Here is a 16157-nt window from a genome sequence, read left to right on the forward strand (position 1 = left end):
CTAATTCATTCCATATTTTTTTTACATTTCTTATATTAACAAGTAAATGAGTTTTCAGTCAATGCCAGCTCCCACATGGTCCCAGCGTGCATTTTTACATGTAGTGGGCTGCAAAAAGGACTGCTGGGGCCATTCTCTAATTTTCAAAAATATAGACACAGAGTCTGATACGCTCTTCCCAAAACAAGAGGAGTACTGAGGTACCATTGGCCAGTGTTTCTGTGCCTGGGACAACATTCTATTCTGCCCCATCACTTGTAATCCTTGTCCGTCTAGACTAGAAGTCAGCACCTGTCAACTCTTCAACCAACTACAACCACTCAGGGAATAATGCCTAAGTCTGCAACCTCCAACCCAGATATTTAAAAGGAGTATTGAAAGAGTGGTAGATGTAGCAGTAGCACTTTCCAGGAAGCTCCCTCAAAAACCAGGATTAGGGCCTTGTTTCTTTTTACTGTATGCTACCTGTCCTGATTTTTAAAAGGTAGGAGACACACAGAAAGTAAGCCCTACTGAATTTAATGAGGCTTATTCCCACTTAAATGGGCTTAGAATTGTAGCTTTAATAAGAAAGATGCATCTGGACTCCCAGCACAGCAGGATGCAATTGTGACATACTTCTGCTTGTCTACATATTCAAATATCTAAGTCATCTTTTGCAGCCTCGCCCAAGCTGGTGCCCTCCAGAAGTTTTAGACTACAACTCTGAAGAGCCTCAACTAGTATAGCTGTGCTGGGGCTGACAGGAGTTGGACCAAAAACATGTAGAGGGTATCAGGTTGCCCTAGAACATGATCAAATAAATGGAGATTTAAAGACCCAATTTCCACATGTGTAATACATGTTAATCTCTCTCATTTGAAAGAACTATCAAGTTAAGAATTTCAGCTTGCATTGTTGTCAAGCATTTTGAGATTAGGTTTCACAAGTTATAGGCAATCTACAGAACTTCAGCTGTACACAAAGGCAGAACTTTTCCCATTTTATCTCTAATCTAGACAATTAAAACCTCCTAGTAACTGAAGCTGCAGACTTACGCATACATATGTGGAAGTTAAGTCTCACTGAATTCAAGGCACTTTTAAAATTTTTCTTTAATTCTATGGTTGCTGTTGTTTTAAATACGTTGTAAACAACTTTGTTTTTAACGAATAGTGGAATACAGATATTTTTATAAATAAATAAATAGACAGGCATAGTCTCTTAATTAGAAGATCAAACACTGAAAATTATCTAATTACACTCAAGCAGCAGCTATGGAAGTGTCTACTGTGATTTTACAATGCAGGAAGTTAATACCCAAAAGCATTACCGAGTAGACTGCATTTGCCGTGTAGTTTCTTCGTCTTCAAACATCTTGACAATTGATTCGGTTTCTGCCTGAAGCTGTTTCAACTGTGCAACAACTGTGGTTCTCTTTTCACGCAAAGCTGGCCAGAAAAATAAAGAGTCAAGGTAAGTCATCTGCGCAAAAAGGTAATCACCAATATTCAATAGAGCAGGAAGACATTACTGTGTGCCCTAGCATTCTCAATATAATTCACTTACATCATAGCTGGACAGACACCCTTAACTATTAGCTCAATAAAGCCACCTGTTTTAATGTATTTCACTATAGCTGTTAATATCACAGCAGAGTAACACAAAGGCTTCATAGCAGTGACCTAAACATTCGTCTTGAATGTAACTGGGGGGGAGCATTTGAGAATTAAACTCTGAAATAGGTCAGTTAACTAACAACTTTAAAATGGCAGCAGCATGAACAAAGTTTTAGAATAGTTATTTGTGATCTGATTCTGGCCCGCCTGCACTGGCTGCCTGTATGTTTCCAAGCCTGATTCAAGGTGCTGGTTTTAACCTATAAAGCCTTACACGGCATGGGACCACAATACCTGGTAGAATGTCTCTCCCAACACGAAACCACCCACACACTATGCTCAACATCAAAGGTCCTCTTCCGGGTGCCTACTCCGAGGGAAGCTTGTAGGATGGCAACAAAGGAGAGGGCCTTCTCAGTGGTGGCCCCCAAATTATGGAATGATCTTCCTGATTAGGTGCACCTGGCACCAACACTTATCTTTTCAATTTTCCTCTTCTCACAGGCATTTGAATCACACATTTTTAACTTGCCTATTGTTTTTAAAGGTTTTAATTTGGTATGGTTTTAAATTTGTACACTTCTTTTTAATGTTTGTAATTGTTGTAACCACCGAGAGAGCTTCGGCTACGAGGCGGAATATCAATGCAATCAATCAATCAATCAAAATCCATCCTGAATATAGTCGTTTACGTGTTTGAACACTTGAGCTCCAGCTCCCTAATACAAATGAAAGATAATTAAATATTTTAAGCCAGAAGTGCTGCAGGAAAATGATGGAAGAGTTTAGATATAAGCTTAATCTGTGCAATGAGTAAAGGAATGTGAGCAAACAGGTGTATGTGGGAACATTTGAGACCAGAGAAAGTGTGATCAATCCATGCATGACAGACATATCCAGGCATATACAAAATACACTTTTTCCAGGGATCCCCAATATTCCACCAGAGTGCTGCACCTTAATAAAAATGTGCAAGTCTCACCTCCTAACCCACTGCATGAAGAAGCATGACTTGCCTGATAAGAAGCACTCCAATATAGTTGAACTACCCCATGTTTCAGGGGAATCTTGTCAAAGAAATAGGGAAGGAGAGAAGAGCCATCCAGTTATCACCAATCCTTTGAAATATTTATATAATTCTACCTGAAGGCCTGTAAATTTTGACAAGCAGGGAAGGGGTGGGATGCAGGTTCTAGTCCTTTCTCTTCTACTTATTCTCCTCACCCTTCCATTCATCTCTGAGGTCATTGCCACTAACAGAGCAAGGGCCATTTTTCCCCATCATGGCTTTTTTCCCATGCCCCTGTCCCAAAAACAGACCTTGCCTCTAGGTCCTGTGGAAAGGGAAATGCATGTGCTCCCCTTCCATCTCAGTAATTATGTTGAACTGGGAGGAGGCAATACTCCCCTCGTCACTGTGAAACCTTTCCTCTCCCCTTCTTGTCTCAATTGTATGGATTGAGTGCTAGCTTTCCCTGCCTCTCTGCTTATTGCAAGAACTCAATGGGGAAAACTGGCAAGCAAGCCAGTACCCGTTTTGAGACTCAGAAGCAGGATCATGAGAATGAATGGATAAAACTAAGGAACTAGGCAGAACAAAATGACACTATTGTGAAACCAAGGCTTCTGATTTGGTCAGCGTTAAGTATCAGTACAGGATATAGCTATGGATTTTATTATTCTGAAAGGATGAAGATTGGCTGTAGATCATGTCATAGTTTTATTTATAGGTAGACAGCTTACCATGAGGAATATCATCAGAATAAAGATTTTTGTAGACATCCATAGCAAAGTCCACCATATTGGTGTCACTAAGGAGATTTAGTTTTCCTTGAAGTAGTTCCTTTTCATTGTATATCTGAAGGAAAGAAAACAGTAACTGACAGGTTATCCGTTGCTTTCTATTTAAGTTGAAGTTTGTCTGTTTAAACATTTGTGTGTCACCCTTTGTTTGCACAGCTTCTAGAGTAGGTCACTATAAAGTATTAAATACAATGAAGTCAGAAAAATAAGCAGAATGATATAACTAGACCCTGCCAGTAGTACATCTTTAGTGCAGCCTTTATCTACACTATCTTTATCTTTGCTACACAAAACTTACAGTACTTCAATAACAAGGTGAACCAATTTTTACAGACTTTTAATGTTATATTCTTGATGGCATAAGGGGAATTTAACAGATATGTGATCATGCTTCAGTGCTTTTGCTTCAAGTCAGCCCTAACAGCAATTTTACCCAAAACTCAATAGTTTCTCAAGAATGACTTACTGAACTATTTTTCTATTTGACTATTTTTCCATTCAAGAAACATTTCTGAAATGCCAACGGAACACTTTTAATGAATATTGACTCAATAACTAACACTTTATTCAAAACAAGTGAGACACAAGGAGTTATTAGTCTCTAAAAACAACTTAACTTATTCTCCCCACCGTTCCATTTCATCATTAAGGTCACTACCACTACCAGAGGAAGGGATAGGTCTGTTTGTTTTTTTAATCATTGCTCTTCCCCTTGCCCCCTGCAAAAAAACCCAGACCTAGATTTATATTGGACCAACTTCTTTCAGACAAATAATCTGCAGGCATTCAAGATAAAGATAAACCAAGTATACATGCACCCTTTCACCATGTCAGTCAAATATAGGCCATTATTATCCAAATACTCTTATACAGCTCTGTTCCAAATGCTCTGATACATTTCTGTTGCTACACTTGTTTCTTTGCATTCAATCAACACATACTGTAGATCAGTGATTCTCAAACGAAACAGTGCGCCCAGGCACACTGGTGCGCCCTAAGAGGTGGCTAGGTGTGCCTCAAATATTATGAAAGCATATTTTAAAAATGAGAAGAAACCCATTTGTATAGGGTAAGTAATAGTTTTCTATAGTTTGTTATTTTTATTCAGAGTTTAAAATACATTAATATATTTTTAATTTTGTACACGAAGTGCGCCAGAAATTTTTTATATGTTTTACAGCGCGCCGCAAACCAAAAAAGTTTGAGAACCACTGCTGTAGATACATGAACCAATATTAAAAAGTTGACATGGGAAAATGGAACAAATTTTCATTTCAATCACTGTAGCTCACAGAATTACATTCTGAGCCTGCAAAGAAACTGCTGAGAGACCAGTCAAAAATTCTGTTATTAAGCAAACATATTGCTTGAAGTTGTAGACATGTAAAGCTTTAACAACAGGAAGGGAATCTTCAGCCACTTTACTCATTTCATCAGACTACAGCCCATTTTTAATAACACTTGGCATTTGCCTAATGCTTTGAAGTGTTCAACACATTTCAGAGATACTATCTTACTGTAATCTTGGCATAACCCCTACAAGGTAAGTTAGTATTACAATTCACATACTGGGGTGCTAGGACTGAAAAAAATAGTTTCCCTAAGGCCACAAAATAAGTTCACAGCAAAGGCAACAATCAAACTGGAAACTTCCCAATTAATCGCACAGTTTATTAGCTAATATGGCACAGCAAGTCTTGTGGTCTGTGTCAACTGTGGTAATCTTTCAGAGAGAGATGTCAGTTCCAATTCAGTTTGAGGAGCATACTGGCAAATTATTCACTAGGACTGCAGCATAATGCACTTCATTAGTTTCCGAGTACTCTCCAAATCATGACAAGCAAGGCTAATACTTAATATTTATATAGTGTTTTCAAGTGTTCAAAAGCACTTCACATACACTATCTAGTTTTTTTCTTACATTTATATCCCGCCTTTCTTTCATCAAGAAACCCAAGGGGACATACATGTGGTTCCCAGGTGGTCTCCCATTCAACTTATTAACCAGACCCAGACCTGCTTAGCTTTAGCAAGGTGGTGGCCTCATATGCCTTCAGACCATACCCTGGGACTAAGGGTTCTTAACCTGTGATCCATGAAGCCCAGGGGTCCATGAACTGGACGCAAACAAAAAAAATACCAATACAATAAATTCATTTATTTATGGGGGTCCATAGTTTTAATCGAGAGCCAGTGTGGTGTAGTGGTTAAGGTGCTGGACTACTACCTGGGAGACCAGGGTTTGAATCCCCACACAGCCATGAAGCTCACTGGGTGACCTTGGGCTAGTCACTGCCTCTCAGCCTCAGAGGAAGGCAACCCTCTCTGAATACCGCTCACCATGAAAACCCTATTCATAGGGTTTCATAAAAAAGGAGCTGCCACAGAGAAAGCCCTGTCTCATGCTATTGCCCCACAAGTCCTATCCATTGGCAGTACCATAAGAAGGGTCTCCCCTGCAGGGCATAACACACAGGTCAGGATGCACTAAGGAGGCACTCCAATTTCTTGGGTCTCAGGTCATATAAGGCCTTGTAGTTGTCTATGAAGATCCTGAATTGGGCCTGGTGACTAACAGGCAACCAGTACAGAGTTCTCAGGATCGGAGTGATATTTTCCTCCTTGCTAGCCAACATAGCAACTTGACAATGGCATTCTGCACTGGCTTCAAGGACAGCCCCACATAGGGGATATTGCAATATTCCAGGCTATACCACCCCAGGAATGGCCATAGCTGGACATAAACAATCCCTACCTGAGCCTCCAGCAACATTTTCAAATCAAGTACTCCCAAGCTACCCACTACCCCCATGCTCCTACCATATCCAGAACAGTCTGTCTCCTTAAAATTCCTGGACCTGGGAACTATCAACCAGCAATACCTCCATCTTATCAGGATTCAGTTTCAGCTGAACTGGTCTAATTCAGCCATTACCGCCTCCAGACACTGGTCCAACACTTGGCACAACCTTTCCTGACTCAAATGGTACAAAGAGATTAAGAGTCAGGTGCCATCTACATATTGATGACACTGCACTACATATCAAAGGATGAATGCTCCTTGAGGTTTTCTATAGATGTTAAATAGCATGAGCAACAAGACAGATCCACAATGGATTCAAGACCACACAGCATATAAATGCCAAGGGGTCGAGAAACAGTCCTGTGGTATGGATGGAACCACTGTAACAGAGAGCCCTCAATCCTTGCCCCACAGAACCTCTCCAGGAGGATACTGTGGTCAATGGTATCAAAAGCTGCAGAGAGGACAAGCAGAATTAACAGAGTAGCACACCCAGTCCTTCTCTCCTAAGGTCATCAACCATAATAAACAAGACTTCTGTGCTGTACCCAGACTTGAAGCCATACTAAAATGAGTCTTAGATCATCTGTTTACTCAGATAAATAAGCAGTTAGCCAGCAACCACATTCTCAATCACCTTGTCCTAAAAACATTTGCAACTGGGCAGAAGACATCTAAAAGTTTGAGGTCCAGAGAGATCCTTGTTTTATTATTCTCCTGTATTATAAAATGGGGGACAGAGGCTGAGAGTGAACTGGTTCAGACATCACATTAAATCAGAGTTAAAAATAATCTATGCTTTAACATGAAGGAGCAAATGTCCACTTCACTCCTCACTCCTGCTGTTGCCTCGCTGGGAGGAAACAAACCAAAGGCTGGCTTAGCGTTGCTTGGAGAGAAACAAACTACAAACACTGGTTCACAAGCAATGGGAAGACAACCTCAGGTTTCTTTCCTCCCTGGCACAGTAACAGCAAAAAGGGGAGACTTCTGAACATGTTACTTTAATGTTGAACTATAACCCTATTCTTAGGGTTGCCATAAGTCGGAATCGACTTGAAGGCAGTACATTTACATTTTATAGTTGACTTTTAACTCCAGGCAATGTGACATCCCCAAGATGAGCTCATGTCACAGAAGAGATTCGAACCCAAGAATTTGATTTGTAGCTCAAGTCTCTTATTTATCTAACAATATGTATTTACTGCCTGATCAACAAAAACCTCTAAGCAGTTTACATAAAACATATAAAATATTCATGAGAAAACATCAGTGTAATCGAACTTTAAAAGCAAGTAGACATAAAATTTATCAAAATATAGATAAATCAGCAGTTTTAAAACAAATGTACATACTAAACCTACATGTCTCGTTACACTTGGCTACATAAAAAAAGTTTTAGCAGGTGCTGAGAATACGATAGCCATCTATTATTAATATGCAGAGAGCAAGTGCCGCCACACTGCAAGACTGATTCTTTGCAAGTGTGGAACTAATTTTATAGGGCACCTGGAAGTGCAAGTTCCACAAGCTGAAGCAGCTGAGCGGACACATATTGAGGTAAGGCAATCCTTCAAGTAAACTGGTCCCAAATTGTTGACAGCTTTATATACTAATAGTAACACCTTGAATTTGGAACAGTAACCAATCAGCAGCCAGTGAACATCTACAAGGGTGTAATATGCTGACAGGGCCTCACTCCCATCAGCAATTGTGCTGCAGCATTCTGCACCAACTGCAATTTCCAGGTCAAGTGCAAGGAAAGCCCACCTAACTGCATTGCAGTAATCCAGTCTTAAAGACTGAAGTACTGAGGCCCAGTAGTTCCCAGTCCAGGAATGGCTGCAGGCATTATTCCAAGCAAGGCTGACAAAAGGCATTCCTAGCTACCAAGGCTACCTAAACCTCCAGTGACAAAGCTGAATCCAGAAGCATCCTCATACCAGCTCCTTTAGAGGGAATGCAGCCCCATCCAGGGCAGGCAATTGGCCAATTTCTTGAACACCAGAATTAGCACCTCTGTTGCTGGGATTTAAGCTCAGTTTATTTTTCCTCACCTAGTCTACCACTGCATCCAGCAACTGGCCCAGGGTCTGCACACCATTTTCCAGTTCAGATATTATGAAGAAATAGAGCCAAATGTCATCAGTATGCTGATGGCACCTTGCCCCAAATCACTCTACATATCAATATTAAATAGCATTGGGGATAAAATAGTATCCTGCTACATTCCATATCTTAAGTGCCATGGGACTGAAAAGCACTCTCCGAATGTCTGTACTCAGCCACATAGGTAGGACCAGAATGACTGTAACACTGCACTCCCAATTCCCATTTCACGGAGATGGGCCAGGATACCACCATGACCAATACTAAAAGCCATAGAGAGAGGGAGAAGCAGGAGCAAGGTCACATTACCCTTGTCCTGCTCTCAGTAGAGGTCATCCCTTAGGACTACCAAGGCTGATTTGGTCCTGTGGCTAGGAACCCATTAGAATGTACTAAATGATCCATTTAAACCAAGAATGCCTGCAGCTGCTCCACCACAATCTTTTCCACCCCTTTCACGTGAAAGGGGGTATTGGTGACTGGTCAGTAGCTAGTCTAAACCAACAGGTCCAGGTCCAGTTTCATTAGAAGGAGTCATACCACTGCCTCTTTCAAGATGGCAAGAGCCATCCCCTCAAGACCAAAAACCCTGCTCTTGACCCAACCTCTCAACCCCACTCCAACAGATTTAAAAAGCCAGTAGAGGCAGGGGTCAAGTTCAGGTGCAGAGCCACAAGCACATTGCCCACTGTTGTTTAGAATGATACAGATTTCTAGAGAGATATCTGTGTTAATCTGCTGCAACAAATACAAAGAATCTTGTACCATCTGAAAACATGGTTATAGTAATAAAAGTTTTATAAACTTGCCAACTGAGGTTAACAGTTCATGCACCTGATGACATAAACTGTAATCCACCAAAGCTTATGTTTCTAAAAATGTGTTAATCTTCAAGACACTGGGACTCTTGGTAAACTTAGTAAAATGGGGATCTGGAAGGAAATGACTTCACCTACACCACACACTCTCCAAACACACAACACATGTGCTCTCAAGACGCAAACCCTACACCTACTCTCCAAATGCACACCACACACCAACTTGGATGGCTTTAAAAGAAGATTAGACAAATTCATGGAGGACAGGGCTATCAATGGCTACTAGCCATGATGGCTGTGCTCTGCCACCCTAGTCAGAGGAGTATGTTTCTGAAAACCAGTTGCCGGAAGCCTCAGGAGGGGAGAGTGTTCTTGCACTCGGGTCCTGCTTGCGGGCTTCCCCCAGGCACCTGGTTGGCCACTGTGAGAACAGGATGCTGGACTAGATGGGCCACTGGCCTGATCCAGCAGGCTCTTCTTATGTTCTCCACACACACCATACTCTCTCCCCACATATGCAAACCCCACCATACTCTCCCCACACATGACCTGTGCAGTGTGCACACAGTTCTTAGGACCTTCATCCCAACGTTCAATTCCTCTTCATAAGGCAGCCTAGTACACAAAGAGTATTATACAGCCACAAGAGTAGCTGTATACTATAGCCAGCATGGATTTTTCACATTCCACAACGTTAAATTGAAAATACCCCCTACCATTCTGCTGCTTTCCATAAGTACATTTCAAAACAAAATCTTATAAAACCTATAGTCGTGAATTCAGAAATCCTTGCTTAACAACCCTCTACATTTTCATGCCAATACACACAACAGCCAGATAGAATCTAGAGTTCAAGTGTAAAAACAAGAGAGAAAAAATTGAGACCCCTGTTCTACTTTTTTCTGTCAGTGGTCTCATAATTTGTTGAAATTAATTAAAAATCAGCCATGTTCACAGAGTACTTGTAATTCCACTACTGACCTTCATCTTCTGCAGTTTAAAAGATAAAAAAGCATGGCTGATTCTTAATTAATTTAAGAAATTTTATATGGAACTCAATAATAATGTCAGGCATGCTCAGTAAGAACCAACTGTCAGTGTTCTAAAAAGCCACTCACAGCTGCTTGGCTAATCAGGTGGCCAAACCCACACCAGACCTTTATGTCACTTGAGACAGTCATGGCTTCCCCCAAAGAATCCTGGGAAGTGTAGTTTGTGAAGGGTGCTGAGAGTTGTTAGGAGACTTCTATTCCCCTGACAGAGTTCCAGTGGCCAGCGTGGTTTACCAGTCAGCCCTTCTTCTGGGGATTGTAGCTCTGTGAGGGGAACAGGGTATCTCCTAGCAACTCTCAGCACTCTTCACAAACCACACTTACCAGGATTCTTTGGGAGCAACCATGACTGTCTAAAGTAAAATAAAGGTCTGGTGTGGATGAGGCTAGGGACAACTTTGGTTTAAATTTGGGTGGGAGACTACATGTGCCTCCTGTAGAATAAAAAGGTGGAGGAAATGCTGAAAAACAACGATATTGTTCACAATGTTTTCCTTTTGGAAAGGGGCTTTCCAAAGGCATTTTCGGTGGCGGCCCCCACTCTCTGGAGCTCCCTCCCGTTCGATCTTCGTCATGCCCCTTCCCTGAATGTTTTCCGCTGGGCCTTAAAGACCTGGCTCTTCAGGCAGGCCTATGGGATTTCTGTGGCGAGTTAGTTTTGCTGCTGCTGTTAATTATAGTTCTTAGTTTTAACCTATTAATTATTATGTTTAATTATTGTTATAATGTATTTTATTAATGGATTGTACGTCGCCTAGAGTGGCCATTTTTTGGCCAGATTGGCAACTCAGAAATAAAATTTTATTATTATTATTATTATTATTATTATTATTATTATTCTGCCTAGTGCCAACCCACCTAATCTCCTCCCCCTCCCCCAAGTCAGTTTCATCTATCCTAAGGATGGCTGTACAGGAGTAAATCCCACTGAACTAAAAAAGCATGCAAATGATCAAACCTGCTTTCCCCTCCTCCCCCTCCCTCCTATTCCCTCCCTTTTGCCCCTTCCCTTCTTCTCCCTTTCCAATCCCTCCCCCTCCTTCACCCTGCCTTCCTGTCCCCTCCCCCACCTCCTCCATGGTCAGTTTTACCTATTCTGAACATGACTGCATGAGAGTAAATCCCATTGAACTCAATATGCATGCAAATGTTCCGACCTACTTTTCCCCTCCTTCCAGTCCTCTCCCTTCCTCCTCCCCTTCCCTCTTCCTCCTCCCCTGCCCACTCCAACCCTCCCCCCTCCTCCCCCCATAGTTTATTTATTTATTTGTTTATTTAAAATATTTCTATCCCACCCTTCGACCCTATAATAGGGCACTCAGAGTGGCTTACAAAAATAAAATCAAACACATACATAATAAAATTGCAAACAGTAAAATCACAAAAAATTAAAATAAAATACATAAAATACTACACACACACATACACACACACACACACACACACACACACACACACACACACACATATATATATATATAGGGAGTGGTACTAAAGGGAGTACAAAGGTAAAATTTAATGTAGAAGGCATAAAATCAGTGCCAGGCTCTACCTTCAATCCCTCCCAAAGGCTCTCTGGAACAACATCATTTTCGGAAGTCTCCGGAAAACCAACAGGGAAGGAGAAGAGCAGACTTCTTGGGGTAGGGTACAGTAGGGCCCCACTTATACACAGGGCTGTGGAGTCGGAGTCGGGAGCAATTTTGGGTGGAGTCGGTAGAAATGTACCGACTCTGATTCCTTCATAAATGGCAAATGTATATTAACTAATAATAACAAATTTACTGTAGTAAAATGGTAGCACAAGGCATTTCATCACCACCACGTGAATCCAGAGCTTGGAAAAGTTACTTTTTTAAACTACAACTCCCATCAGCCACAGGGATTGGGCTCGTGGGAGTTGTAGTTCAAAAAAGTAACTTTTCCATCACGTGGTGGTGATGAAATGCCTTGTGCTACCATTTTACTACAGTAAATTTGTTATTACTAGTTAATATACATTTGCCATTTATGAAGGAGTCGGAGTCGGACAGTAGAAAAATAGAGGAGTCGGAGTCGAAGGTCTGGCATACCAACTCCACAGCCCTGCTTATATGGTGGGTTACATTCCAGACCCCTGCCGAAAAGTGAAACCCGCCGCAAAGTGGGACATAGCGTGCGATCAGCTGTACAGTACAGCTGATCGCTGTCAGCTGTAGCGCGGGGAGCTCCAGCCACTGCGCTCCACAGCTAATTGCTGTCAGCTTGAGTGCGGCGACTAGAGCTCCCTGCGCTACAGTTGATTGCGTGCTACAGTTGATTGCGTGCTACAGCTGGAGCTCCCCACGCTCCAGCTGACTGCACGCTCCAGCTGATGAGCTGTAGTGCACGATCAGCTGTAGCGCGCAGAGCTTGAGGGGTCAAGCACTGTCAGCCGGAGAGCAGTGGCTTGAGCTCCCCATGCTACAGCTGATCACCCCACTGGCACCGTATTAGCGGAATACTGAAAAGCGGGGCCCTACTGTATTCCAAAGCTTGGGGGCCACAGCTTGGCTCAGCAATATGACATGCAAGAAGGATCTTGGAATTGTCGTTGATCACAAGCTGAATATGAGCCAACAATGTGATGTGGCTGCAAAAAAGGCAAATGCTATATTAGGCTACATTAACAGAAGTATAGTTTCCAAATCTCGTGAAGTATAAATTCCCCTCTATTCAGCACTGGTTAGACCTCATCTTGAATACTGCATTCTGTTCTGGTCTCCGCACTTCAGGAAGGATGCAAACAAACTGGAACAGGTTCAGAGGAGGGCAACAAGGATGATCAGGGGACTGGAAACAAAGCCCTATGAGGAGAGACTGAAAGAACTGAGCATGTTTAGCCTGGAGAAGAGAAGACTGAGGGGAGATATGATAGCACTCTTCAAGTACATGAAACATTGTCGAATAGAGGAGGGCCAGGATCTCTTCTCGGTCGTCCCAGAGTGCAGGACATGGAATAATGGGCTCAAGTTGCAGGAAACCAGATTTCGACTGAACATCAGGAAAAACATCCTAACTGTCAAAGCCATACGACAATGGAATCATTTACCTAGAGAGGTAGTGGGCTCTCCGACACTGGAGGCATTCAAGAGGCAGCTGGACAGCTATCTGTTGGGAATGCTTTGATTTGGATTCCTGCATTGAGCAGAGGTTTGGACTTGTTGGCCTTATAGGCCCCTTTCAACTCTACTATTCTATGATTCTATGAAAAAGCTCTCTCCCACATGCCTGACAGTCTAACATCTTTTATTCCAGGCACACAGAGGAGACCAGAGGCAGATGATCCTAAATCCCGGGCAGGTACATATGGGCATAAGCGGTCCCTCAGGTACATTGGTCCAAGGCCATTTAGAGCTTTAAAGATCAGAACCAGCACTTTGAATTGGGCCTGGAAACAAATTGGAAGCCAGTGGAGTGGATAAAGGACAGGGGTGATATGCTCCCTGCGCCATGCTCCAGTTAACATTCTGGCTGCTGCATTTTGAACCAACTGCAATTTCCAAACCGTTTTCAAAGGCAGCCCCACATAGAGTGTGTTACAGTAATCAAGCTTCGATGTCACCAATGCACGTGTCACTGTGGCCAAGTCAACTGCCCCCAGGAACGGCCGCACCTGGTAGACCAGTTTGAGTTAGCCAAAAGCACTCCTGGCTACCGCAGCTACCTGATATTCAAGCAGCAGGGCAGGATCCAGGAGGACTCCCAAACTGCGGACCTGCTCCTTCAAGAGGAGTGCAACCCCATCCAGAATAGGTTGCAGCCCCGTCCCCGGTGCAATTTTTCCCTTGACCAACAGTACTTCCATCTTGTCTGGATTCAGTTTGTTTGTTATCCCACATCCAGCCCTTCGCAGCCTCTAGACACCAGCTTAGGATGAGCACTTCCTCCCTGCAATCAGGTGGTAGGAGAGATAGAACTGTCATCAGCATATTGATGACATCGTACTCCGAATCTCCTGATGACCTCTCCCAGCAGTTTCATATAAATGTTAGAGCATGGGAGACAGAATGGAACCTTGCGGTACCCCATAGGCCAACGGCCAGGGGGTCGAGAGTAGTCTCCCAACACCACTTTCTGTGTCCTGTCCGTCAGGTAGGACCGGAGCCACTGTAAAACAGTGCCTCATCCCAACCAGATGGCCCAGAAGGATACCATGGTTGATCGTATCAAGGCCACCAAGAGGTTCAGCAGCACCAACAGGGATGCACTCCCCCTGTCTGATGCCCGTCATAGGTCATCAAGCAGAGCGATGAAGGCAGTCTCTGTCCCATGACCAGGCCTGAAGCCTGATTGAAAAGAGTCTAGATAGTCTGATTCATCCAGGAAAACTCTGAGCTGAGCAGCCACTACTGTCTCAATCACCTTGCCCAGAAAGGGGAGATTAGAGACTGGGCGGAAGTTGTTAAGAGCCGCAGGGTCTAACGAAGGCTTTTTTAACAAAGGTTTTATCACAGTCTCCTTCAACAATGTTGGCACAGAACCTTCCCTTAGGGAGGTGTTAATTAAATATGCCAACCTGTCAGCCATTGTTTCACCTATCCTAAGCATGACTGCATGGGAGTAAATGCCACTGAACTCAATAAGCATGCAGATGATCAAACTTGCCCTCCTCCTCCCCTCCCCATTCCCTCCATGGTCAGTTTCACCTATCCTAAGCATGATTGCAGGGGAGTAAATCCCATTGAACTCAATAAGCATGCAAATTTTCAATCCATTCTCTGCAAACTTCCACAGGATCCCATTTCCTACCTCCTGGATTAAAAAGCAGAGAAAATCACTAACAGGCAAAAAAAACTTGCAGTTTAAGAACGTACCTATAGCCCACATATATTTCTATCAAACTTTAAAAAGCAGGGAAACTGGGCAACTATAGTGAATGCACCAGGGGAGCATTGGACCTGACCTCCTCTCTGAGATGTTGTACTGCCCTACAAATTTGTCAAAATGCAAACACAATTTGGGTTAGTCTTTCAAGTCCAATACAATGCGCCTCTGAGCATATGGTGACGGGTGGCAACACCTGCAATCAGCCCAAATAACAGAAACAAGACATGTGCTGTACTGATCTTGTTTTAGCAGGAAGCAACATTATTAAGAAGTTGATATAGTTCAGATGGTCACTTTGAATATGTCTGATTTACTTTGCAATTTTAGTGAAGTTCCCTATAGGAAATCTTTTTTTTTTTTGCTTCTATTTCTGTGAATATGTGAAGTACAGCAACACTTTGCAAAATTTACACTAAAAAAACTCCAAAAACAATTGTGGAATAATGGCACTGACTATTCAGTAGAATAGTCTCCAATGGACTTTAGAAGTGTCTCAGTTTGCACAAGATAAAAGAGTGGGAGGTGAAATATTCTAGCAAATTTCTAGGTGTGCTCTATGTTTTTAATTGACCATGCCCACCTTTCCTTTAGTGAAGTTGTTGAAGCATAACAGACTGAAAACATTCATCGTCAGCAGGCCAAGTTTATTTTTTCCAACAGCTAGAGTCAAACCGCAGTTTCAGATTTAACTGTTAATGCACCCCAAATAGAAATAGAACATAACCTCCAGTTTGAAACACAAAAGGCTGTCCTCACCATTATATGACACTGACCTATACAAAGGCTTTGAAATTAATGAAAATAAATTTGACACAGATTTCTAGAATGAATAATGAAATATAATTTTCTAGGTCAGATTCTCTGTAGAAATAGTAGTAACACAGAAAAAGAAGCAAAGAACAATATCAACAAACATACAAAATAATTATCCATCTTTAGAGATGGCAAGTATTGCCACCACTCACCATATGCTCAAAGACCAACCCAAATGGTGTTTGCATTTTGACAAATTTGTAGAGCAGTACAATATCTCACAGAGGAGGTCAGGTCTCCTGCTCCCTTGGTGCCTTCACTATAGCTGCCCTATAGCTTCACTATAGCTTTTTAAAGTTTGATAGAAATATCT

General features: G+C 42.3%; 1 protein-coding gene across 3 annotated transcripts in view; it reads right to left on the bottom strand.

The window, feature by feature from the left end:
- Nucleotides 1–16157, bottom strand: part of EIF3E (eukaryotic translation initiation factor 3 subunit E) — a 44340-nt gene that overhangs the window by 27221 nt on the left and 962 nt on the right. The window contains exons 2-4 of one of the 3 annotated variants that reach the window (XM_061605117.1): nucleotides 3342–3456; nucleotides 2615–2665; nucleotides 1313–1430 (exon numbers count right to left, since the gene is read on the bottom strand). In XM_061605117.1, the coding sequence (XP_061461101.1) occupies nucleotides 1313–1430; nucleotides 2615–2665; nucleotides 3342–3456 (284 nt within the window). Of the gene's footprint in view, nucleotides 1–1312; nucleotides 1431–2580; nucleotides 2666–3341; nucleotides 3457–16157 lie in introns of all 3 variants that reach the window. The other 2 variants (XM_061605134.1, XM_061605126.1) reach the window with 2 other exon arrangements.

Source organism: Rhineura floridana, chromosome 1 (assembly GCF_030035675.1).
Source record: "Rhineura floridana isolate rRhiFlo1 chromosome 1, rRhiFlo1.hap2, whole genome shotgun sequence".
In the NCBI taxonomy this organism is placed as follows: domain Eukaryota; kingdom Metazoa; phylum Chordata; class Lepidosauria; order Squamata; family Rhineuridae; genus Rhineura; species Rhineura floridana.